At 42.1% G+C, this 16,741-nt stretch overlaps 1 protein-coding gene across 4 annotated transcripts in view; it reads right to left on the reverse strand.

Moving 5' to 3' along the window:
• Positions 1 to 8,627: 8,627 nt before the first annotated feature.
• ANKRD12 (ankyrin repeat domain 12) overlaps positions 8,628 to 16,741 on the reverse strand; it is a 129,025-nt gene continuing 120,911 nt past the window's right edge. For all 4 annotated transcript variants that reach the window (XM_030552770.1, XM_030552769.1, XM_030552767.1 and 1 more), the window contains 3 exons: positions 12,024 to 12,167; positions 9,672 to 9,767; positions 8,628 to 9,284 (listed from right to left, as the gene is read on the reverse strand). In XM_030552770.1, the coding sequence (XP_030408630.1) occupies positions 9,099 to 9,284; positions 9,672 to 9,767; positions 12,024 to 12,167 (426 nt within the window). In that variant the 3' untranslated portion in view covers positions 8,628 to 9,098. The remainder of the gene's footprint in view (positions 9,285 to 9,671; positions 9,768 to 12,023; positions 12,168 to 16,741) is intronic.

Raw genomic sequence — 16,741 nt, forward strand, 5'->3', positions numbered from 1 at the left:
GGCGCTGTCCACGGGGGAGAAAAAGACTGAGTGCTGCCAGACTTGTATAGAGCTGAGGGCAAGATTGAGAAAGTTGTCAAGGACGATAGGTATGAATATAGCTCTCAATGGCTGGTGATGGCAGTGAAGTGTCTCCATTTAGCTCTATCGCAGGCCCTGGTGGATGCCCTCGTGCTCTGGTTAGGGATGTGTTACACTGGGGTGGAGCACGCCCTGTCTATCCCCGAGCCCGATCCAAATACTGGGCTGTGAGGTGACGATAGCCCAGCTTGGGATGTTAGACTTGGTCCTGATCTTGCATGAGGAAGTCTGGGAGCGTTCAGAGGCAGAGTGGTGTGTGGATGGAGAGTCTGTGTAGGTGTGTGAACCAGAATTGGCAGGGCCAGAATGGGGCTACGAGTATCACAGTGGTTCAGTCCAGGCGGATCTTGTGCAATGCTTGTGGGAGACAGGGAAACAGAGGGAAAGGCATAGCAGAGGTTGCTTGTTCAGGGGAGAAGAAAGAAGTCACCCTGCGAGACTTCCCTGACAGCTCTCCTGGAGCAATAAAGGGACAGTTTGCAGTTCTCACAAGTTGCAAAGAGGTCCCACCACAGGGTGCCCCATTTACAGAAGAGGTATCTGAGCATGGCATCGTGTAACTCCCACTCTTGGTTGAGGTAGGGAGTCCTGCTGAGTGCATCGGCTAGGGCATTTTGGGTGCCTGGGAGGTATATGGGAGGTTGATGCACCAGTTCCAAAGATAGACAGACTCAGAACAGAGGGAGGGAGACTTGTCGCCACCCTGCTTATTCATGTAGTATTGTTGGAGAGCAATTGAGTGTGGCTGGACTGGATGAGAGAAAGAAATGCCTGGCACACAAAACTGACTGCCCACATTGCTAGCATGTTTATATGCATTTTGGCTTCCCATGGCATTCACACCCCCTGGGCAGTGTGACCATCTAGATCTGTGCTTCTCACGCTGTCTGATGTGGGGGACCAGCAATTTTTTTTCCAATGTGCCAGGGACCGGTGCCATATTATTATCCTATTCAACACTCTTATGAGGAAATTCGCTGCGGACCGGCAGCTGATGGCTTGAGGACCGGCACTGGTCCACGGACTACCACTTTGAGAAGCACTGATCTAGATGGTCTCCTCAACACACAAAGGAGGCATCCATTGTAATGATAGGATCAGTCCATCATGTGAGGGAGGTAAGCACTGTTTGGGGAATGAGGACCCTGGCCTCCATATGGCCCATGCTCTCTCTGTAGATGGAGAGGAGCTACATCTGGAAGCAACGCATATGCAGACATGCATGCAGTGTATATGTTCAAGGAGAGAGAGACAATGGCGGACCATGGTGCGTGGCTTGCAATGCAGATCTGCAATAATGGTTGTCAGTATTGCAAATTGGTCCACCAGAAGAGGAGCCATTATTATGGATGGAGTTGAACTATGCTTCCAGTAAAGTGGATCATCTGTGTAGGTCTGAGCACTGACTTTTCCTTGCTGATGCAAATACCTAGAGACCCCAGGAAAGTGCAGAGGGTGAGGATGGCAGAGGTCAGATCTTGTTGGGATAGAATGACAAGGAGCCAGTTGTCTAGACAGGGGTATACCGAGTAGCCATGGTGGTGTATTTGTGCTGCTACTGTGGCAAAAAGCTTCATGAAGACTTGTGGAGCCATGGCTATGCCAAAAGGGAGAACCCGGAATTGGTAGTGGTGTGTCCCACCTGAAAACCTAGAAATTTCCACTGGGCTGGGTGAATGTCCTCTTGGAAGTAGGCATCCTTCATGTCAAGACTGTGAGCCAAACCCCCTGGGGGAGAGATGGGATAATTGATGCCAGCGTCACCGTGCGGAATTTGGATTTTCTGATAAAGGTGCTCAGCAGCTGAAGGTCGAGAAAGAGGCAGCACCATCTACCCTTCTTAGGGATGAGGAAGTATGGGGAGTAGAAGTCTCAGCCCATGTTAGGAGGTGGGATCTGCTTTATGGCTCCCTTTAAGAGAAGAGAGTCCACTTCTTGTTGGAGAACGCATTGAAGGGAAGGGTCCCTGGGGGTATCCGGGGTGGGGGGCTGATGCGGGGGAAATGAGAGAAATTCTATGGAGTATCCATGTTAGATGACCTCCAGTACCCAACAGCCCCAATTGTTGGCAAATAGGCCAAAATAGCCCCCAAAGACAACATGAGGATCTGCAGGTGGCAACCGGGGAGGTTCGTGGGGCTTGACCATCACATCAAAACTGAGGCTGCTGGTGGAGGAGGTGGTCATGGCAGAGACAGGGAAGCAAGGTCACTGAGAGCAGTGCTGCCTACGTAGGGCCTCCTGCTGGTATTGGTAGTAGGCTGGGTAGGACGCATGCGGGCATGGACGGAACTGCTACCGTTGTTGTCTGCATCGCAGGGCCAAGGTATATATCCCTAGGAACTGTAGCATGGCTCTGGAGTCTTTCAAGAATGAAGGGAGTAGTCTGTCTTGCTATGAAACAGTTTGTACTCGCCAAAGGGGAGGTCCTCAATTGTATTTTGGACGTCTCTTGGGAAGCCAGATGACTGGAGCCACAAGTCCTGGCACATGACAACCCCAGTTGTGTGAAAGCAAGAGGATGTGCCAGCCACATCTACAGCTGCCTGGAGGCCACTTGGACAACCAGGTGCCCCTCGTCTACCAGCGCCTGATATTGATGCTGTTGGTCTGGTATCAGTTTGTCCCAGAACTCTGCTAGCTTAGCGTAGTTATTAAAATCATACTTTTCTAGCAGAGCCTGATAGTTTGCGATCCAGAACCATAGTACTGAGGAATATACTTTCCTCCTCAACAGATCCATGCACTTTGCTGCCTGGTCTGGAGGGGCTGACTTCTGTGTTTGCTGGCATGCCTGCTCAGCTGCCACGTGCAAAAAAGAAAATCCACTCTTTTAATAGGTACAAAATATCTCCACCCTGCCCACTAATGTGTGGGGACACAGAAGGCAGGGGTGTGCCACACTGCTCATGCTGGGTGAAGGATGACTTCATTAATAGGTAGTGCCACCCTTGAGGGCCCCTGAGGTTGAAGAATGTCCAGGAGCTGGTGTTGCTTGTCCTGAACCTCTCCAAAGGGATGCCCAGGTTTGCTGCTACCCTCTGGAGCAAGTCATGATATTGCCGGTAGTCATCCTGTGAAAAAGGGAGAGAGGAATAAGTGCCTCATTCAGTGAAGAGGAAGCAGCCATAGGGACTGGCGGAGCCAGCAGCACCGGTTGGACATATGCCTCTTCCTCAGATAGTGGCGGTAGAGGAGCCGGGCAGTCGTAATAGGATGCCTGGCAGGGTGGGTAGCCTTGGTGGTAGGAGTCCCAGGGTTTCCAGTACAGCCCAAGGGAAGGATCCTGCGGTTGCGGTGGGCCCCACGGGTACTGGTACTAGACGCTCGGTGCTGGATCATATTCCAGTGGATAAGGTGGTTAGGGACGTGAGTTGGAACTGTAGTGTGACATTGGAGAGAATGAGGGTTCTGGCTCTGAAAACTCCTCAGACTCCAAAGGACAGTTCTGGCACCAGGGGAACTGGTGGTATAGGCGGGCTGTGGTGTGGCCCCAGTAGGAACCTGTCTGGTAGCAGTAGAAGTGGTTTGTCCTCTGGAGTGGTGATCTCTTGGGTGAAAAGGGGTCCAGAGAGGAGCAGAGAGGGTAGGTACAGGAGTATCAGCTCCTCTGCCGAAATGAGGGGCTCAAAGCAACTGGAAGTCCTTGGAGTGCCTGTGAAGATGCCAGAGGATCCCATGGCATCTGTTGGGCTGACTTGGCTGAGCAGCATGGCAGTGGTGACAGGATGGGTGGTGTGTGTGCCAGTGAGCACTCCAGATGCACAGGTACTGGGGTTTCAGCGGATTGCTTTTGTGGTAAGCTTTACCTTCCAGTCGGGAAAGCTTGGTTGCTGGTCTGGCCAGATCTGCGAGTGACATCTCAGCCGACCTAGGTGGCTTGGGGAAGAAACGCTGCACTTGGGAGCAGTCTGCTGGAGGGATCTGCTTTTGTGCCTGTGAGACTACTTCTTACTCTCATGTCTGGGCTTGTCCTTCACCGTTGGTACTGCCGGATCTGGGGCATGCAAAGTGCTTGGAGGGATGCTCACCACTGATGACAGCTGCTGAACACAGGAGTCCGACTGTCCCGGATTCAAGTGTGGACATAGTCTCATTGCCTCCTCCATTAGAAATTTACACTGGTGGAGCTCCTGAGCTTCCCAGGTTCGGGGGAAGGAAGGTCTTCTCAAGGCAGGAAGGAGTGAGCCTTGTCGAGGCAGTAAAGACATTTCTGGTCTCGTTGCTCATGACTACAAGCAGGAGACACAGTTTTAACTCCTGGAATGCGGAGAATCATCTCCTGGGAGGACTGGGACAGTTCCAAAACGGGGAAAACTATCACTAACTCAACTACCTACTCTTCAGCTGCTATCTATATACAACTGTCTACAAGAATGGACAAACTCACTGTCTTAGTCAAAATTAAGAATGTGAAGGAACAGGGGATTCCAAATCAGGCCATGCAGCAGTAAGAGGGAACTGGAGAGGCATTGACCTGTACAACCTATTATACCCTTGGCTGCAAGCATGAGGGGATGCACTATGCATGTGCAGGTCTACAGACACTTCTAAGAAACACTTCTAGACTCAGGCACATGGTGTGCATCTGCACCCACATATGATATACACATAGGGACCATCACTCAAAGTGTTATTTACCCCTTCATGTAACACATGAATCAGGAGTCACCCCATGAAATTTAATAAGCAGCAGGTTTAAAACAAACAAACACGAAGTACTTTGTCACACAGGGCACAGTCAGCCTGTGGAACTCATTACCAGGGGATGTTCTAAAGGCCAGAAGTATAATTGGGTTCAAAAAAGAATTGGACATATTCATGGAAGATTGGTCCATCAATGGCTATTAGCCGGGCTGCAACCCCATGCTCTAGGTCAGGGTGGGCAAACTTTTTGGCCCGAGGGTAAGGAAGGCTGTGCCCCCCAAACAGGCTGGCCCCCACCCCTTATCTGACCCTTTCACTTTCCACCCTACTGCCCCCTCAGAACCCCCTGCCCATCCAACCCCCCCCTTGTCCCCTGACTGCCCACTCCTGGGACCCCTGCCCCTAACTGACCCCCTGGGATCCCACCCCCTGCCCCCAGTCCCCTGACTGCCTTGACTCCTATCCACATCCCGACCCCCTATCCAATTCCTCCTGTTCCCTGTCCTTTGCCCCATCCAACTGCTCCCTGTCCCCTGACTGCCCCCCCCAGGACTCCCTGCCCTATATCCAAGCCCCTGGCCCCCTTACCATGCCGCTCAGAGCAGCACATCTGGAGCCATACCTCCCAGCCAGAACCAGACACACTTCCACGCTGCCCTGCATGAGCACGCAGCCCGTGTTGCTGCAGGGGAAAGGGGAGGGGCTGGGGGTTCAGCAGCCAGGCAGGACATTCCCGTGGATGGATGTGGCCCACCAGCTGTAGTTTGCTCGCCTCTGCTCTAGGTTTTCCTAAACCTCTGACTGCCAGAAGCTGAGACTGGGTGACAGGATGGACTACTTGATAAATTGCACTGTTCTGTTCACTCCCTCTGAAGCATCTGGCACCAGCCCTTGTTGGAAAACAGGATACTGGGCTGGATGGACCCAGTGTGGCAGTTCTTATGTTCTGAACCATTTGGTGGAAAAGAGAGAAGTGGGAAGAGGGGACAAAACATCTCCAGACAAAAGAGTAACGTTTTGCACCAGGTTCCCACAGTTCTGCTTCTTATACTATTGCATCCTGACATGGGTTTAAACTGGTGTGGACATATGGGAAGGGAGGAGACTTTGGAGCTTACAGTGCAGGTGGCTTGTGTAGGCTGTGGAAGAATGACATTTTAATTGCTGATGTTCAGGGTGGATTTGATTTAAATCACTAATCAGGAAGACTTGATTTAATCATGGATTTCTACATAAAAGTGCGTTCTCGTTGGTTGGTATAACCTTAATACATATTCTTCACAACTCAGAGATAGATGTCAGTTTATTTTTAGAAGGTACACACTATACATTTTTAAAGTGATTTATTTTGAAAACTTTTCAGATTAGTTTTACAGCTGTATCAGAAAATGAATGATGGTTTGGTTATTTCATTTACCAAAGGTAACTGAAGCAGATATTTATGAAGTCATCAGGAGGTGAACTATATCCCGTTCAACAAGTCAATCATTAATATTTGAAGGATTTTCTTGCCATGCTGCATTAGGAGGAGATCACCACCAGACAGACATTTAAATTGTTTTATTTAACTAAAACAACGTGGTTATGTATTCTGGATTATTTTTCAACAGTAAACATATTTTAACAAAAACAGGCTTATGATTTTTTAATTTAGTTAAACATTCAAGTCTTTTAAAATCAGGTTTGTTTTTGTTAAAATTGTTTTTAACTAAAATAAATTTTTTAAAAAACAAATTAAATCAACTGTCAGCCAGGTCAACATGCAAAACTTAAAATATTGGCTTCTGCAGCTAACTCAGTCGTCTTCACCTTCATTTTCCTGTTTGTTCATAATCTGGAAAAGAAAACCAAGCTTTCCTGCTTTTTCAGGTCACAAACCATTTCTCAATTTGGAATGAATTAATCTAAACAAATAAAATATTCTTTCTATACCAGCTGAAGAAGCTACTACTGTTAAGGGTTTATCACTTCAACAGTTTCTGAATCCAAGTGCTTAAGTGACTTACACCAGTTCACTGGTGTGACTTTCTTTAAAACATCATCAGCAAACATATATTTCTTGAATGGTTTATTCCCAAACTGGGTCTCTTTTAAGGCCTGCTGCCATTATAGGGTTTCCCTTCTAAGAAGAGAATGGTATGGTAGATCTCAAATCAAGGAAGGCTACACTCAGAAAGACTTCAAGACTTCTGGAATATGCTGCTCAGTTTCACTTTTGTTTCTACTATCCGGTCAGCACATCTCTCAGCCTGCACCGCTTCCCGCAGCCCCCATTGGCCTGGAGCGGTGAACTTTGGCCAGTGGGAGCCGTGATCAGCTGAACCTGTGGATGCAGCAGGTAAACAAACTGGCCCGGGCTGCCACGGTGCTTACCATGGCGAACCACGTGCCAAAGGTTGCCAACCTGCATTAGAGGTTTAACCTGTTACACATGTGACTGTCAGGTGCCAGGGTGATGTACTTGATCCCTAGGATAAAAAAATTGGGAATTTGGGGTAAGACATCTTCCTGAAGAAGTCTGACTACAATCTATGAAATAAGGCCTTTTCCACTACCGTGAATGGTGGTTATTTTCAGCCTGATTATTTTTTAAACCACACCAACACTCTTAATGGGGTATGTGGTAAGACGTATATAAGAAATCCTTGTACGATGTATTAGAAGGCAATCTAGAGAAACTCAACAACTGGAACAAAACCATACTTATAACAGCTTTCCAACTAGCCAGTTTCTCTCAGATAAACTCTTTTTTAGAAGGCAGTACCTTCAAATGTAATCTCAGTTGCAGATATCAGATCCAAAGTATTCTTGAATATTTCCCGCACTAGATAGTACAAAAATATTTTCAAGACTATCTGTAACCTCCTACCAATAAAAACTTCATTACCCACACATTAGTAGTGCTAATGATTATAAAAAAAAAGTGTTAAATGTCATAACAGGGACGTTTTTCTATAGTTGACTGTTATTTTTGCTCTCAACCCTTACATGACTATGATAATGATAAAAACTGACCTGATCATTAACTGTTCATAAACTACTGCAAAGGTGATCAGTGTGTGTATATATATATATATACACATACACACATATATATATATACATACACATACACACACATTTTCTCTCTGGACTCTTTCAACTATCAATTCTAAATCAATTCTTATCACATTTTAAAATATTTTTGTTAAATAGTATCTAAAGCTTCAAGATTTAATTTCAGTAAAAAAAATCCAAGCATTTGTTAACATGACCAATAAAATTTATTAAACATATTTACAACTATTTACATATCCTTCCATAGGTAAATATTAAAATAGACAATGTACAATTTAAGATTTTTCATTCAAAGGCATTTTGTTGGGAAAAAAATAGGCTCTATTGTGAGACCACCATATAAGAGCAAAAGGTGTTTTAGTTTAAACAAAAATATTTTTGTCATAGTAAGTCATAGGTAGGGCATTACAATAGCAGACTAATATGAAATGTGGTTTTGTAAATATTACAATTATTTAGGTATCAGTTACTGAAGTAAGGGAGTTAAGTTGAGTGAAGCATGCAACACCATTCAGTTTCAAATCTTTTACAGTTATGGTGATGAAACAAGCAGCTAAATCAAACACATGCCTTACTAAAAGAACTGCCAACCAGAAATACACTACACTTAATAAAAACTACAACTTTGGTCCAATAAAACATTAGACAAAACAGTTTTACAGTTAAAATATCTATTTTTGTACATGTTTTCAACATTAATTACAAGACTATTTACATTTTCACAATATGTATAAAATAAGTTATTTAAAAATGACAATATTACATCTTTTCCAAAAGAAAACTGTACAAATTTACAAATATAATAAAATGACCAGACTTTTTTCCTTCCAAATCTTGTATTTCTTCCACAGACTGTCATCGTTTTTCTATGGGAGTTCAACTGTTACTGAAGTTTAATAATACAAAGCTTTAAAGCAGGCTTTATTAAATATTAGATGCTTTTCAGTGCTTATGTAACTTGTTAACAACTTCCAGCGCTGTTAACTCACTGTATCTTGTCATCTTTTCAATGAATATGCTCTAAAATTGTAGTTAACTTTTAAAATATAAATAATGGCATTTACTGGGAAACTGCCTTTTGGAACTACCATCCAATATAATTGTCATTTATCACTAAATGAAACAGTATTTACTATCATCCATTTACCATATTTAACAAGCCTTTTTGAACTATTTATCTGAAAGAATACCTCAATTATTGGGCAAGGAGATATTCCACAGAATTAAGTGCTATACCTCAAGAGATGCATAAATTTCTGCCCATTGCTGTCCATTTCTCTCAGGCTGTCTCCATTGAAAGAGACAGCCAGCTGTCATATAGGTGTCAATTCAAAATCATCATTAACATCAACAAGAGGAACATAAAACTCCTGAATTTCATAAATGCTGATAGATTTGTATGTAGCAGGATCAAGTTCTTGTAGTTTAAGCTGCCATTCCAGTCTCTGTACAGCATTTAAAGCTGCTGCTTCATGCTGTTGCCTCATCAAAAGGCATGTCTATTCAAAATGAAAAATTAGGTTAATGTTTTCAAATATTTAAAACAAACATTTTTAAAAGAAAATTGCATTTAAGTAACACCAGAGATCTTTAAAGGGAGCGTTAGAAAGCTGAAATACATATCTAATATAATATTTACTTGGCTTAATTATATATGGATAATTAAAAACTAACAAAAACACAGATTCTTCCACCAAATAATTTCTTTACATATCAACATAACAGTAAGCTGCTCAAGATTATGATTTTTTTCTTTTAAATGCACCTTACATTACTATAATTTTATGGTATTGCACTCAAAGTTTACCATGCTTATTCATCTCATCTTTGTAGTTTCATTTGTAGTCTAATTTTTTGACTTTGAAAGGACAAATGCAGATACATACCTTTAATTTGTCAAATTTATCATCTACATCTTGTAGCCATGACATGAACTGCCTTGCATTAAATCGATCCCTAACTGATGTTTTACTGTCATCCGCCTAGAAAAGAAACACATTAGAAACAGTTTTTCAAATAATGAAGTAATGCAAGTTGTTAATCATTACTTACTCCTGTTACAATACTGGAGAACAAGGGGTTAAAAAAGTTCTGGGCCCAGATGGCCCTGTCCTGCTATACCTGCAAAGTCTGCACAAGCATGAGGTGGAGTTTAAAAAGGGAAGCAGACTGTAGAAGAGAGCAGACCTCTGCTCTGAACAAGTATGGCTGAGGAACTCTTGTTGCTGGAGACATGGCAACACAGCCCTGACAAAGCCTGCAAAGAACAGACTGGTGACTGATTACAAAAGGCCAGAAACTTTATTTGTGGTTCTTAAATTTACCCCATGGGGAAAAAGGGGACTTAGGTAGGAAGTGATCTCGGGAGGCAGCTACTTAGCACCTCAAAGGGCAGAGTTTAACTGCCCACCATTGGGCCCTGGATCAGACCAGGGGCTCCCCTACCAACTCCAAAAGATATGACAACAGGGACCTTTACCTCAGTGGAAAATCCACAATGGGAAGAACCGGGCTGATCAAGAACCCAGATCCCCAAGTCCCCAAACTAAGGTGAAAGCCCTGAAGCCCTTGCAGGTGCTAAAAGACTTCTCTGTGATTGGACAAAGTTATCTGCTGTACCAAGTATAACAATTATGGATACGAGTCTCTGAAAAGTAAAAGATTTAAGTATGTCTTCCAAAATGTTATTTAGCTTATATACACTAAAATAAACCAACCACAACGTTGCTAAACTACTTGTTCTACTTAAAAAATGGCAGTAACCAAACAAAAGACATTGAACTGTCTTTCAGGCTTGGGGAAAGCAACAGCACTCAAAGGAACATTCAGCAATCTGAACTGATTGGCTGCAGAAGATATTCAAAAGTAGGACAAGAGAAAGATCCATATTACTTTTTACCCCATATGACAAAAACCCTTTGCAAAGATGTTCCACCTTAAAATGTCCATCATTCAATGCCGCAGTATTTTTCTTATAGCCACAGAGAAATCAAACTACTTCTATTATGAAAGGGGTCACAGCCATCAAAATGGAGGTCTGATCATATTTCCATTGTCATTCTTTGTTGGGACTGTTCATGGAAGGCTCATAATGTGTAAGCATATTCAGAATCATGATAGCAGCAAACTTTAGTGTCATTCCACACATAATTAAATATGCAGAATAGTCTCAGAGTTTACTGCTTATTTTTAAATGTTGTACATTGAGGATGACAGCTTGGGAAACCATAGTATGCTTTTACGAAGACAGTCATTTGGCAGTGTTGAAGATCTTCACATTTGCAACTATAAATTTTCATGACAAAGAGGAGTATATTTAATAGAATAAGGTATATAAACACTAAACAACTGAACAAAAACCAAAAGAAAAAACATCATCACAGTACTCCTTCAGTGCAAGACTATACCGCTATACTTCAAAAATTCCTCAGGGAACAAGCAGATATTTTACAGTACAAAACTGCCACACTCTTTCACCAGGTACTAGACTATTGAAAAAACATTAAACACTCCACAAGTTTTTTTTATGTAAATATTGTTCAGATATATGCTTCTGCTTCATTTCTTATACCACACTGGAATCCCCCCACCCCATCCCTTAAAAACAAAAAAATAACAAACAAACAAGACCCCCTAAAACTATGGTAGCAACCATAATAGCAAATAATCTAAATAGATTATATGAAATACTGGATCAGGTCTTCTAGTCTATGATTCTAGTATCCTGCTCCAACAATAATTATGGGAAGAAGGCAACAAGCCCCTATAATAAACCTAGTTAATTGTGCAATGCTGTCTAGGGAGAAGAAATCCCTCCTCAGCTGTGCAGGTGAATAGTTTATGCCCTAAAACATGAGATCTGATCTTTACCATGGTTTGTTTAACTACAAATATGGCTAATGACTTTAAAATTATTTGGTGAAATTTTACTGTTCGTTCATGAAAGTGAGGGATTTTCACTTTTCAAATAACTAATTATTGCCATACACAGGGCAGGAAGGTATTGTATGAGCTTCTCCACAAAGCTTTTCCAGTCAACATTTGTGCAAAATCGCACCACCATCCATGCTCCAGACACCCAGGAAGTCAAAGGAAGTTTTGCCATTGACTTCAGTGGTACCAGGATATTACCCAATATCCTCTCTCAAGTCAGACGTAAAAGTACTTATCAAAGATAAGTAATAGGAAAATCATCTAACTGGATGCTCTGAAATCCTAAAATAAAAGTCTCCTCTTACCTGCGAGTCCAGGGGCACATTATATACTTCAGCATCCAGCAGTACGGTGCAGGCACTGAATGGTAATGTCTGATTAGCTAAAGTTCTTGCAGCTCGATAATGGACACGCAGAACTTCTTGTTCGTTGGATACAATAAGCTTTTCCTAATTGGATAAAAATATTAACATATTGCTGAATACTTCATAAATTGTCATTTAAATTTACATTTGTAAAAATATTTGCATACCAAAATTCTTTTCAGGACTTTTTTTTGTCTGTTTTTGAGGGCTTTAGTGAGAAAATGCAACATTCTCCTATTTTTCTGCCTTGATAACATTTACATTCTGTCATTTTGAATGTTACCAGATTTCTAAAGAAAAATAAAATAACTTTTGTGAACTTTCATTCTAGAAATTTCATTAGAAACCTAAAGGTGTGGCTCTACTTGATGATGCCACTGAATTACATTGAAACTTCTGAAAGTATAATTTAAAATCAAAGCAATATGCCCTATTGTAATAAATGGGATCCTCAATAATTTGTGTTTTGTGAGGGCCTAAAAAAATGTTCTACTTTTAAAATTGTTTTTGACAGTACTTGCTCTCTATTTTTAGGCTTGAACAATAAGGGTCCGAGTAAAATCTTTTATCCTTTAGTCTTGAGTACTCTCTTTCTATTTAATGACTAAGTTCAGAATTACCGTAATGTGGTCTGCTTGAATTTCAGATGTTTACCTCATCTGACTCAGATAATGAAAATAAACATGCGTCGGTCTGTACTGCTCTGGATTGTTATCGAGCAGAACCTGTCATCAGCATGGACGCATGTCTCCTGGAATGGTGGTTGAAGCATGAAGGGACATATGAATCTTTAGTATATCTGGCACATAAATATCTAGCGACGCCAGTTAAAACAGTGTAATGCGAACACCTGTTCTCACTTTCAGGTGACACTGTAAACAAGAAGCGGGCAGCATTATCTCAAATGTGAACAAACTTGTTTGGCTGAGTGACTGGCTGAACAAGAAGTAGGACTGAGTGGACTTTCAGACTCTAAAATTTTATATTGTTTTATTTTCAAATGCTAGGGGTTTTTATACATAATACTACATTTTTAAATTCAACTTTCATGATGAAGAGGTGCAGTACAGTACCTGTATTAGATGAACTGAAAAATACTATTCCTTTGGTTCTTACAGTGAAAATACTTGTAATCAAAAATAAATATAAAGTGAGCACTGTATACTTTATTCTGTGTTGTAACTGAAATCAATACATTTGCAAATGTAGAAAACATCCAAAAATATTTAAATAAATGGTATGCTATTATTGTTTAACAGCGCGATTAATTGCAATTAAAATTTTTAATCGCTTGACAGCCCTAATTTAAAAACAATATAAAATGTAGTTACATTGGCTGTAATCAATGCAAGGACATAGACCCAGAAACATATTCCCCATTAAGCAAAGGTCTGCGCATAGAGAGAGATTTATTTTAAACACACTGTGCCTTGGAGCTCCACAAACTTTGATTCACATGGACCAATGAGGAAAGAAAATTCCAAAGTTGAGGGCCCCTACCTTGAAAATGCCTTGCCAGTAGACCCCCAACCCTTTAAATATAGGGACTAAAGTATTGTAGTAATCCAAATAATTAATAATAATTTGACTTCAAATATTGTGGCACAGTAGAGAAACAGAGGCAATTCCTCAGATAACTAGGACTCTGATAAATAGGGCTTTACAGAGCAATATTAACATACTTAGGGCATCTGCAAGGAGCCAGTAAAGTCTTTGGAAAACACATTTTCCTTGCAGTTAAAACCACTAAGCATGCAGATAATTACATTCTACAAAAATCCACTGAAGACCACTCAGAAGCTGCATAGTTCCCTATGCAGCACATTATGGCAAATCTAGCTGGCTGAGTGGAACAAGAACCAACACTCAACTCAATGGCATTTCTCTCTTTGTTTGTGTCTATATGTGATAACTTTTGAACAGTGCATCTGACTAATTCCAAAATTTCAGTGAATGTTGTAGGCATCAATGGGCAGAACTCTATTGATTCTGGTGAAAACTGGAAAGCCAGAAGAGCTTGATTTCCATCTTTCAGGCCCACAGAGTGCCCATTTGGTTCTGCTGGCACCGGATTCCTTAAAGCTGCCTAATACATCACAAAGCAGCAGCAGCTTAATATACTGCACTCTCTTACTGGCCGCACAGGTTGGACTACAAAAGCAACAAAGTGTTTTCAAAGTGCCAGAGATGTTCGTACCAACAATGCAGAACTGCTTCTGGCAAGATGTAGCTGACACATAAGAAAACAGTCTCAGACTCATTTGAACATTTAAGTCCCACAGAGCACACCAGGGATTGTTTGCAGGAAACTGACAGAAGTCTCTCCCAAGAGAAATGAGCTCTTGGGAGAGACGTGAAGGAAGAGCAGGATGTCACATGATATGGGAAGGAGGCAAGACTGTTCCATGCAGAAAGATGGGGAAGGGTATACAATGGGGTGATAAGCAGGGAGGCTTGGGTGAATGCAGATGAGATGGAGGCAGGAGTCGAGCTGGGCAGGGCATTGCAGGTGAGAAGTTTGATCTTCATGCAGCAGGCACAGGGAGTGCAGCATAGAGATCTGAAGAACTGATTGACATAAGCAGAGCATCAGGGGAGGAAGGTGATTTTAGGAGTAGCACTTTGGCTGAGCTGAGGGGAAGTAAGGAGAGAGGCAGTGAGGTCAGAGAGGAGTCAGCAGCAGTAAAGGGAGATGACCAAGGTCGGAATCCAGATATGTGTGTGTGGATAGGTGGGGGGGCATGGGGACAGAGAACTGAGAGGATTCAACGGCAACCTGAGTTTGGGTGGAGGCAACGTGGGGGAGTAAAAGGCAATATGGAATTTGTAAGTCTGAGTGGTGGTGAAGTCAGGGACAGAATGGGGAGATCTGCAGAAACTGACTGCAATGAATCTTATGTTCTTCTGTCCCCTGTAGGCCAAAGGGGATGAGAATTGAATTCCCTCAGACCTATAAAGTACTCTAAGATCCTCAGATGGCAGTGCTCTAGGAGGGCTGGGTATTTGCATTCAGGAGTAGAGTCTGTGTTCCTACCCCTTCCCCTTCCTAGCACCTGCGAACAACAGACAATTCTACTGAATCCTTAACAATCACATAAGCTTCAGGTTGAAGGGTTGTGGCACCATGCAGCCAATCAATTCCAAAATTTCAGGGAATATTTTATGAGTCAATGTGCAAAACATTGATTTTGGTGAAAACTGGAACACTGCAGAAACCTGATTTCCACTGCTATGAGAGGAAAATCACCAGTGTGTCTATTTGGTGCTGCAGGAAATAGAATTTCTTATATGCTTAATATGTTGTTCTCGCTGATTGAGTGTACAAGCTCAGCCTATGAAAGCAACAAAGCGTGCAACTCTCTAGTAAAAATGCAAGGAAAAGAGATGATGTTGCAAAAGCATGAGGCAGTTATGGGTACATAAGAACGCCATAATGGGTCAGACCAGTGGTCCAACCAGCCCAGTATCCTGTCTTCTGATATTAGCCAAAGCTAGATGCTTCAGAGGGAATGAACAGAACAGGCAGTCATCAAGTGGTCCATCCCCTGTTGTCCACTCCCAGCTTCTGGCAAATGCAGGCTAGGGACACTCAGAGCATGGGGTACATCCCTAATCATCCTCGCTAATAGCCACTGATGGACCTATCCTCCATGAACTTATCTAGTTCTTTTTTTAACCCAGTTATAGTTTTGGCCTTTACAACATCCCCGGCAACAAGTCCCACAGGTTGACTGTGTTTAGTGTGAAGAAGTACTTCACTATTGTTTGTTTTAAACCTGCTGCCTATTAATTTCATTGGGTGAAAGCTGGTTCTTGTATAATGTGAAGGAGTAACCCACTGGTTCTCAACCTGTGGTGCGCATACCCAACTATGTCTAAGGAGTCATTTAAAAAATGGACTGAACAGAATTCAACTGACAATAGATTTCCGAAGGGGTCTGCACCTCCACTGAAAATTTCCAAAGGGGTCCTCAAATGAAAAATGGTTGAAAACCACTGGAATAAATAATTTGTTATTCACTTGCTCCACACCATTCATGATTTTATAGACTGCTATTATATCCTCCTCTTAGTCTTCTCTTTTCCAAGATGAAAAGTCCCTGTCTTTTTAATCTTCTCTCATATGGAAGCTGTTCCATACTCCTAAACATTTTTTGTTGTCCTTTTCTGTAACTTTTCTAATTCTAATGTATCCTTTTAGAGATGGGGTGACCAGAACTGCACACTGTATTCAAAGTATGGGCAAACCACGGATTTATATAGAGGCATTATTATATTCTCTGTCTTATTATCTATCCCTTTCCTAATAGTTCCCAACATTCTGTTAGCTTTTTTGACTGCCACTGCACACTAAGCGGATGTTTTCAAAGAATTATCCACAGTGATTCCAAGATCTCTTTCCTAAGTGGTAACAGCTAATTTAGACCCCATCAGTTTGTACATATAGTTGGGATTATGTTTTCCACTATGCATTACTTTGCATTTATCAACATTGAATTTAATCTGGCATTTTGTTGCCCAGTCACTCAGTTTTGTGAGATCCCTTTGCAGTCTGCTTTGGACTTAACTATCTTGAGTAATTTTATATTATCTGCAAATGTTGCCACATCACTTTTACCCCTTATTCCAGATCATTTATAAATATGCTGAACAGCACT

Source organism: Gopherus evgoodei, chromosome 2 (assembly GCF_007399415.2).
Source record: "Gopherus evgoodei ecotype Sinaloan lineage chromosome 2, rGopEvg1_v1.p, whole genome shotgun sequence".
Lineage (NCBI taxonomy): Eukaryota > Metazoa > Chordata > Testudines > Testudinidae > Gopherus > Gopherus evgoodei.